This window comes from Emys orbicularis, chromosome 4, assembly GCF_028017835.1.
Source record: "Emys orbicularis isolate rEmyOrb1 chromosome 4, rEmyOrb1.hap1, whole genome shotgun sequence".
Taxonomy (NCBI): domain Eukaryota; kingdom Metazoa; phylum Chordata; order Testudines; family Emydidae; genus Emys; species Emys orbicularis.
In genome coordinates this window covers 153,382,768-153,392,815 of record NC_088686.1, presented here as the reverse complement: position 1 = coordinate 153,392,815, position 10,048 = coordinate 153,382,768, and the positions used below count along the sequence as shown (strand labels likewise).

General features: G+C 52.3%; 1 protein-coding gene across 1 annotated transcript; it reads right to left on the bottom strand.

Moving 5' to 3' along the window:
• Nucleotides 1-413: 413 nt before the first annotated feature.
• On the bottom strand, nt 414-1,568 carry LOC135878614 (carbohydrate sulfotransferase 5-like). The gene has a single exon (XM_065404323.1). It carries the CDS (start codon nt 1,566-1,568, stop codon nt 414-416), a length of 1,155 nt encoding a protein of 384 aa, XP_065260395.1.
• Nucleotides 1,569-10,048: the final 8,480 nt, after the last annotated feature.

Below are 10,048 nucleotides of genomic sequence, written 5' to 3'. Positions count from 1 at the left end.
GTTCCTAGGGGGCCAGTTAGGATGGGGGGAAGGTCTCAGGAGGGGGCAGTCAGGGGACAAGGAGCAGGGAGGCTTAGGAAGGGGGTGGAGTCCTGTGGGGCAGTTAGGGGCAGGGGTCCCAGGAGGGGGCAGTCAGGGGACAAGGAGTGGGGGGGAGGGTTGGGGGTTCTGAGGGGGGCGGGAAGTGGGAGGGAGTGGAAGGGGCAGGGGTGGGGCTAGGGCAGGACAGGGACGGGGCTAGAGCGGGGCTCCTCCCGTCCTCTTTTTTGATTGTTGAAATATGGTAACCCTAGTTTCACTCTGTACACATGTGCGCACACACGCGCGCACACACACACATATATTTTCACTTGTGCACACAGTTCTGAATTCTGCAGTCTTCAGCTGACAAACAGGAGGCAAATTTTCTAAATTCAGCTCCCCGTGTCACTGGGTGGAAGGCCCTGGGTAAATAACAGGTTCAGTGCCATATCTTTCTGTTCTTCCTCGGACATCACTAGTCGATAACCCAATAGGTCCATGGCATCTTTGCACACATTTTGCAACTTTGCTATTTTCTGGAAGGGCAGGTTGTCCCTCCAGGCCTGGGACACATTCACTGCATCTCTGGAGTTGATGTCAAAGGCCTGCGTCCCCGGGCCTTTCCCATGAGTGATGTTGTACATCCACACCTGAAGTTTGGGTATGAGGTGGAGCTCTGCAAACTTATACATCTGTGCAACCTTTGCCAGGGGATCGCTGACAATATCTTCATAGCGCACCAGCATGTAGCGGCCTTTGAGGAAGCTGGGAAGGGCCTGGCTGCCTTCAGTGTAAATCCGGATGTGACTTTTACAGATTTCCTGCATCACGTTGTAGGGCCCCCTCTCCCCTTGGTTCTTCTGGGGCCCCACCACAATGTTATTGTCGTCTATCAGAGCAGCCACTGTTTTCTCACGACTGTGGAACACAGCCCTGGGGTCGCGAACCAAGTGAATGATTTTGAGATTCAGGGAGGGGTCAGTGAGAAGGGGATAGAGAACTGTCAGATCAAAGAACCGGACCTCCTTGATGACTGTGTGGCTATAGGTCTTGCAAGCTTCCTCCACCTTGCTGAATGGGTACCTGCTGCAGAAGGTCTTGCAGGCGGTTTTGGAAATGATGTGGTTGCGCTGGAAGTGGTCACATGCAGGGGGGGAGCACAGGGCCCGGCTGGCCTCCCACTGAAATAAATCAGATTTATTCCTCTGCGTAGACATGTAGGCATCAAACACAGACATGTCGCACAGAAAGACAGACCTGATGAGGTCACGTGCTGCCATCTGTAAGGCTTTGGCCCTGTTCTGATACATGGCTCTCCACACATGCCAGGCAGGCTCCATCAGGTAGAAGACATCAGGGTGCTGGCTGAAGAGCTGGCCAGTGAAGGAAGATCCTGACCGCCAGGAGGAGAGAATGAGGATGTGCACCTGAGCTGGCTTCTCTTCCTGGGGGGAATAGCTGCTGCGAAGCTGAGAGAGGAAGCAGATGAAAACAATCGACTGAACTGCCAGGACCACTATCACTATTGTCTTCTTTGACTTCAGCATGGTGGCTAAGAGCCTGAGGAGAGAGAGAGTGCCTTCAGATTGTTGGGTTAACAAACACCGTGGGAAGCCAGAACACTCAGGACTGGACCTCAGAGAAAACCGCAGCACCCCTGTTCTGGGGAAACAGAGCGCGGCCTTGCCAGCAATTACATTCTGGCAGCAAATTTGAATGGTCTCTGGTGAAAGCAGATAAAAGGGGCTGTGGGCCTGTTTGTGAGCCTACGCACTAGGAGAGAGTAGGATTGAATGCTATAGATGCCCACCTGTGCAGTAAGTCACTGCGGCATCTTGCTCCTAACCCTTCTCCAGAGAAAGGAAAGACACTTTTTTTCTCTTTTTGGAGTGGGCAAATCTGCTGTGGGGGCTGCTGTGATCCAAGTTGCCAGGGCAATCAAAGACCTGGTGATATCAAGGGTAGTGACTCTGGGAAATGTGCAGGTCATAGTGGATGGCTTTGCTGCAATGGGATTCCCAAACTGTGGTGGGGCGATAGACGGAACCCATATCCCTATCTTGGCACCGGAGCATCAAGCCACTGAGTACATAAACCACAAGGGGTACTTTTCAATGCTGCTGCAAGCCCTGGTGGATCACAAGGGACGTTTCACCAACATCAACGTGGGATGGCCGGGAAAGGTACATGATGCTCGTGTCTTCAGGCACTCTGGTCTGTTTCGAAAGCTGGAGGAAGGGACTTTCTTCCCGGACCAGAAAATAACCGTTGGGGATGTTGAAATGCCTATCGTTATCCTTGGGGACCCCGCCTACCCCTTAATGCCATGGCTCATGAAGCCGTACACAGGCAGCCTGGACAGGAGTCAGGACCTGTTCAACTATAGGCTGAGCAAGTGCCGAATGGTGGTGGAATGTGCATTTGGACATTTAAAAGCGCGCTAGCGCAGCTTACTGACTCGCTCAGACCTCAGCGAAAAGAATATCCCCATTGTTATTGCTGCTTGCTGTGCGCTCCACAATATCTGTGAGAGTAAGGGGGAGACATTTATGGCGGGGTGGGAGGTTGAGGCAAATCACCTGGCTGCTGATTACGCACAGCCAGACACCAGGGCGGTTAGAAGAGTACAGCAGGGTGCGGTGCGCATCAGAGAAGCTTTGAAAACCAGTTTTGTGACTGGCCAGGCTACGGTGTGAAACTTCTGTTTTTTTCTCCTTGATGAATCATCCGCGCCCCGCCCACCCGGTTCACTCTACTTCCCTGTAAACCAAGCACCCCACCCTCCCCTCCCTGCTTCGAGCACCGCTTGCAGAGGCAATAAAGTCATTGTTACTTCTCATTCATGCATTCTTTATTAATTCATCACACAACTAGGAAGATAATTGCCAAGGTAGCCCGGGACGGGTGGGGGAGGAGGGAAGGAAAAGGACACACTGCAGTTTAAGACTTTAAAACTTTAACACTTATTGAAGGCCAGCCTTCCAATGCTCGGGCAATCATCTGGGGTGGAGTGACTGGGTGGCCGGAGGCCCCCCCACCGTGTTCTTGGGCGTCTGGGTGAGGAGGCAATGGGACTTGGGGAGGAGGGCTGTTGGTAACACAGGGGCTGTAGCAGCGGTCTCTGTTCCTGCTGCCTTTCCTGCAGCTCAACCATACGCTGGAGCATATCAGTTTGAAGCTCCAGCAGCCGGAGCATCGTCTCTTGCCTTCTGTCTGCAAGCTGATGCCACCTATCATCTTCAGCCCCCCACTTGCTCTGTTCAGTCCGCGATTCATCCCGCCACCTCTCCTCTCGTTCATATTGTGCTTTTTTGCACTCTGACATTGACTGCCTCCACGCATTCTGCTGTGCTCTTTCAGCGTGGGAGGACATCTGGAGCTCCGTGAACATATCATCCCGAGTCCGCCGTTTTCTCCTTCTAATCTTTGCAAGCCTCTGCAAAGGAGAAACATTTGCAGCTGGTGGAGGAGAAGGGAGAGGTGGTTAAAAAAGACACATTTTAGAGAACAATGGGTACACTCTTTCACGTTAAATTTTGCTGTTCACGTTACACAGCACTTGTGCTTTCGTTGCAAGGTCGCATTTTTCCTCTTATACTGAGGGCCTGCCAGTTTGGTGTGAGAGATCACTCACGCAGTGCCAGGCAACAGAATTCGGCTTGCAGGCAGCCATGGTAAGCCACAGTCTTTTGGCTTTTTTAACCTTCATAACATGTGGGAATGGTTTCAAACAGCAGTGCCCTCATTTCCCATACCAAGGACCCATTGGGTTGGCCATTTAAATGGGTTTGCAATGTAAAAGGAGGGGCTGGGGTTTCCGGGTTAACATGCAGCACAAACCCAACTACCCCCCCCACACACACACACACAGCCAATTCTCTGGGATGATCACTTCACCCCTCCCCCGCACCGCGTGGCTAACAGCGGGGAACATTTCTGTTCAGCCGAGCAGGAACGGGCACCTCTGAATGTCCCCTTAATAAAATCACCCCATTTCAACCAGGTGACCGTGAATGATATCACTCTCCTGAGGATAACAAAGAGAGATAAGGAATGGATGTTATCTGCATGCCAGCAAACACCGGGACCATACGCTGCCATGTTTTGTTATGCAGTGATTCCAGACTATGTGCTACTGGCCTGGCGTGGTAAAGTGTCCTACCATGGCGGACGGGATAAGGCAGCCCTCCCCAGAAACGTTTTGCAAAGGCTTTGGGAGTACATGGAGGAGAGCTTTCTGGAGATGTCCCTGGAGGATTTCCGCTCCATCCCCATACACGTTAACAGACTTTTCCAGTAGCTGTACTGGCCGCGATTGCCAGGGCAAATTAATCATTAATCATTAAACACGCTTGCTTTTAAACCATGTGTAATATTTACAAAGGTACACTCACCAGAGGTCCCTTGTGTGCCCTCAGGGTCTGGGAGCACGCCTTGGGTGAGTTCGGGGGTTACTGGTTCCAGGGTGATAAACATATCCTGGCTGTTGGGGAAACCGGTTTCTCCGCTTCCTTGCTGTGAGCTATCTTCATTGTCTTTATCATCATCATCATCTTCCGCGTACCCCGAACCCGCTTCCCTGTTGCGTGTTTCTCCATTGACGGAGTCAAAGCACACGGTTGGGGTAGTGGTGGCTGCACGCCCTAGAATGGCATGCAGCTCCGCGTAGAAGTGGCATGTTTGCGGCTCTGCCCCAGACCTTCTGTTTGCCTCTCTGGCTTTGTGGTAGGCTTGCCTTGGCTCCTTAATTTTCATGCGGCACTACTGTGCGTCCCTGTTATGGCCTCTGTCCTTCATGGCCTTTGAGACTTTTTCTAATATTTTGCCATTTCGTTTACTGCTACGGAGTTCATCCAGCACTGATTCGTCTCCCCATATGATGAGCAGATCCCGTACCTCCCGTTCTATCCATGCTGGAGCTCTTTTGTGATCCTGGGACTCCATCATGGTTACCTGTGCTGATGAGCTCTGCGTGGTCACCTGTGCTCTCCACGCTGGGCAAACAGGAAATGAAATTCAAAAGTTCACGGGGCTTTTCCTGTCTACCTGGTCAGTGCATCTGAGTTGAGAGTGCTGTCCAGAGCGGTCACAATGAAGCACTGTGGGATAGCTCCCGGAGGCCAATAACGTCGAATTCCATCCACACTACCCCAAATCCGACCCACAAAGGCCGATTTTAGCGCTAATCCCCTCGTCGGAGGTGGAGTAAAGAAACCGGTTTAAAGGGCCCTTTAAGTCAAAAGAAAGGGCTTCGTCGTGTGGACGTGTCCAGGCTTAATTCGATTTAACGCTGCTAAAGTCGACCTAAACTCGTAGTGTAGGCCAGGCCTAAGTAATGTGGCTTATGTAAACCAGATGAAGGATCTGTTAGATAAATGGGTCAAAGAAAGGGATGTAATTAGCTTTGCAGGAACGTGTGATTTGCTTGTACAGGAGCAGTTCCTGACTATGACCCATTATGATATAAAACAGTGGTTATGGGATAAGAAAATGGACTCAGCAGAAAGTCTTGCTTCTTATACTGATCAATATGAGCAGTCCCAGACCACCAGAGAGGTGGGGAAAATCGAAACCAAACGGGTGGAGGTAGCAGAGGGGAACAACCCTGGTCGCAGTTTATGAAGATTCCTGAAGGGACACCCCGAGACCACACCATACCACCGGGGCCAGCCCAAGGCCCCAACTACACCCCAAGGAAAACCCCAGACACCTTATCGTCCCACCACACCATTCTCCAGCAACCTACCTTGCCCCAGTGACCAGTCAGCTGGGCGATGTTTTAAATGTAATGAGCTGGGGCATGTGAAGGCCAACTGCCCCAAGAACCCCAACAGATTACAGTTCATTGCACTGGGGTCACATCAAAGGTCCTCAGGCCCAGATGCCTCCCAGATACCCTCAGAGCGAAGGGAAACTGTGAGTGTGGGCGGGAAGAAGGTTACAGCGTGGAGGGACACTGGAGCACAGGTGTCAGCTATCCACCAATCCTTAGTGGACCCCAAATTCATCGACCCAGAGATCCAAGTGACGATTCAACCCTTCAAGTCAACCTCTTTTGACTTGCCTACAGCCAAGTTACCTGTCCAGTACAAGGGCTGGTCAGGCATGTGGACTTTTGCAGTCTAGGATGATTATCCCATTCCCATGCTGCGGGGGGAAGATTTGGCCAACCACGTGAAGCTAGCCAAGAGGGTGGGAATGGTCACCCGCAGCCAGACTAAGCAAGCTGTCACACCTAGCTCCGTTCCTGTGCCTTCTACAAGGGCCCAGTCTATGTTAATAGGAAGGCTCTGGAAATTTCTAGGGGAAACGTACAACACTGAATGAACTTGATTCTGTCAAAGAAATGCCACTGTAGCAGGCAGCAGTTAGGCTGTGGGTGTGCTGAGACCACTGCCTATCAGGCCGACCATTTTGTCTAATTGCTTCCTTGTGTTCCCAAGACACTCCAGCTCTCGTCTGATACTAAGCTCTTTGGGGCAAGGACCGTCTTTGTTCTGTTTGTATGGCGCCTGCCTCAAAGGACTCCTGTCCGTGACGGGAATTCCTAGGTGCTCTGGTAATACGGATAATAAAATTAATAAGTGAACACAGTGAAAACATAACCCCAGAAAGACTCTGTACCAAACACAGGCTGGGAACGGTGGGACAGGCACCTAGAAGGCAGCATAACTGTGCCACTGCGGGCATGGGGCAAAAATAACTCCCCAACAGCCTGGCCAGTGCGCACACTCTCACGCCCAGGCTCTCTCACCAGCTTGGTTGCTGACAGCTCAGTTTGTTAGTGGAGTTGTGTCCTGTGAGACTTTCTGGGCTGGGCTACACAAATATTTTCCTAGCCTTCCCCACTTTTGCACTAGCGCTGGTGCAGTTCCAGCTGTGCTAGCAGCGTGGGCCCCCTAGCTACTGTGTCTTTTCAAGGCACAAGCAGCCGCTGGCATTTTTACCACAATGTTGTCCAGGCTTCCTCTGAGCAGGGTTAGATGACAGAATATTAAAAGTGGCAGCACCCTGTCTACACTAGTTCTCCCACAGCTACCACCACCAGTGGGAAGTGTTAAGAAAAAGGCTCTAAGTGGCTAGCCAGGGAGACCTGCAGCAACAGAAACTGCTCCCAAAATCTGGCTCATCTGTTCTGCCCTTGTAATGTAACAACACTTAGCACTTTGATAACACATTACATTACAAACATTAACTTGTAACATGGGGATTTAGGGCTGACCACAACCAGCCAACACATTTGTAAATAACCAGGTGCTGAGTCGTATTTAATACACGTCAATAACCCACATTCACTAGCACTTTTAAAACACAATTAATTTCCCCAGTCTAGCCAATCCACCCCCCCCACCCTTACAGTTTCTCTCTGTGCAGACACACACACTTGCTCCCTTACTCACATATAAATATACACACTCCCCTGTGCACGTACACACTCATGCACACTCAGACCTGTAATGTGCACACTTTCACTCATACACTGTTTCTCACACACTGATTTGGCTCTTACCTGTGCCTGCGACCTGCTCTCTCCCTGTGTTAAGGTTCTTCTCTCACTGGATTTGCATAGGCATCTTATAGCCCTAAGTCATTGTGCTCTCCTAAACCCCACCTTCTAGGATTAGCTGCAAAGGATGGAAAGAGGTAGTCACTCCCTGGGAGCAGGGATGGCAGAATCCAACTGTGACGCAGGCAGACCAGGTGCCAGTTCAGACAAAAGTCTTCATGTCTCAACTAAACTCTGCCAAATCCAGGGCTGGGATCAGCGTGGCTCACCTGGGTATTAGCATAGTAAAAACAGATATTAGAATTATAAAAATGCGTTTCGTGTTTAGACTTTAACTGAAAGCTTGTGCGTTGCTGCCGGCATTAATCTCACTTACACCATCTGTGACCCATATTGTAAGGGGCTATTTGAGCAGTTGTGTTGTGAGCCTCTTGTGACTGTGTAAATCACCCGAAGGGAGAGAGACATTAATTAGGGTGAAGTGCTGAGCTTCAGCAGAAGGTGTTACAGCCTTCCCAATAGGAAAGGTCCAGACACACCAGACTATTGTGGGATGTTAAAGAGGACAAAAGACTTTGTTTTTCTGCTCTCCCCCATGAAGATGAGTCATGCAAGTGGACGCCTCCCATCAGCTGAGTTTGCAGCTCAGGACACATGGCAGGAGGAGGATCAAACCCCAAACTAAAGGAACTCGATATCTCTATGCTGCTTGGACTCTGGGAGAAAGGTTTCTAAGCATAATCAAGAGCAGTGGTGGGCAACCTGCGGCCCATCAGGGTAATCTGCTGGCGGGCCGCCAGACAGTTTGTTTACATTTGCACAGCCGCCCGCAGTGGTTCGCTGTTCCCAGCCAATTTGAGCTGTGGGAAGCAGTGGCCAGCATGTCCCTGTGGCCCGCGCCGCTTCCCGCAGCTCCCATTGGCCAGGAATGGTGAATCGCAGCCACTGGGCGCTGCGGGCGGCTGTGCAAATGTAACCAACTGTCTGGCGGCCCACCAGCGGATTACCCTGACGGGCCATGTGTGACCTGTAGGCCGCAGGTTGCCCACCACTGATCAAGACATTCCCCAGCTGTTTAGGCTGGCGTAGCCCTAAGGACATATGGATCTTGCTGATTTTAGAATCTTCTATTGCCTTTTGAAACTGAAGATCGTAACTTGTGTGCATCTCTGCTGACCCTGCTTTAACCTTGTAAATAACCCTCTCGTTTCCTTTGCTGGTTTAATAAAGCTTCATATAGCTTATGACAGGATTGGCTGCAGGCTCTGTCTTTGGTGTGAGATCTGAGGTGCAACTGACCTGGGGTAAGTGACTGATCCTTTGTGACTGGCAGTAGCTTGAATATTGCTGTGATTCTTGGTGGAAGGGACCAGCCATCCCAAAGGAGGGCCCAGGGGGACTGTCTGTGACCCCATGGTAAGGCTGTGCTGGTGCCTGAGGAGGTCACACTTGATACTTGGTTGGTGAAAACTAAGCACAGACCTTGTAGCCAGTTTCAGGGGTGGGGGGGTGCCCTGATTCCTGACAGGCTGCCCTGAGGCTGGGACCCACACTCTGGAGTCACTCAGGCAGCGTCACACCAACACCACGAGCACTGAGGTTGTCACAAGCTGACAAGAGCCAGGAAATTCCCAGTGAACACTTTGCTGAATGACCCACTGCTGTGCCAAATGAGGGGGCAGGCGGCCTGATGGGGCTGGAGCACTGCTCTTTTTGGGGAGAACAGGCTGGGAGCCCTGTGGGGGGTGGGAGGCCCATCCGTGGAAGGGGACACTGAGGCAGGGATTGTAAGTGGGGATGCTTGGGGCACTGAGAGTGGCATGTCAGCACCAGAGTGGGCCGGGCAGGCTTGGGGCAGTGCCAGCACGAGTAGTGGTGTTCACTGGAAACCGTACCCGCAAATCTCACCTGCGCTGTGCTCTGAATGGGACCCGGTGTGAGGCTGCCAGACCAGCTGGCCACTGCCGGTGGCAGGTGCTGGAGTGGGAAAGGCAGTTCTCTCCCAGCCCAGCCCTTCCTTTCCTGGGGCACCATGCTCTGTAGGGCACAGTGCTCTCTGGGGAGCAGGCTGAATGCTGCTCCAATGGCTGCGCACTGCTGGTTGGGGGGTAGGATGGGGCAGGAGGTCAGGGCAGGTGGGTTGGCAACAGAGATCTGTGCTGAGTCCCACACAGCCCAACATGCTGGGTCACAGCTCCCTTCACTCGCCTGCCAGACACCAGCCCCTCTCGTGCACCGAGTGATCAAACGCCGCGGGACTGCAGGGGCTGCAGTCACGCTGCGTTTAGTGCAGAGACAGGGCAGGCCTGTGCCTGGCACTCAGAGCGCCTGCTTCAGGACCCACATTCGGAGCCTCCTCGGGAGCCTCCAGCCCGCCCACACAACACCCATCCATGCGCCGGGATCCTGCTTCGTTAGCGTTCCTGCTTCATGCGCCTCTGGCCCCTTCCTCTCTGCCTCTACTACACTCCTTCCTCTTCCCTGGGCCCCACTGGCCTCTCTCCCGTCCCCTCTCCCCTC

Coding starts and splice junctions, on each gene's coding strand:
- LOC135878614 (XM_065404323.1), bottom strand. CDS start 1,568: ATGCTGAAGTCAAAGAAGACAATAGTGATAGTGGTCCTGGCAGTTCAG.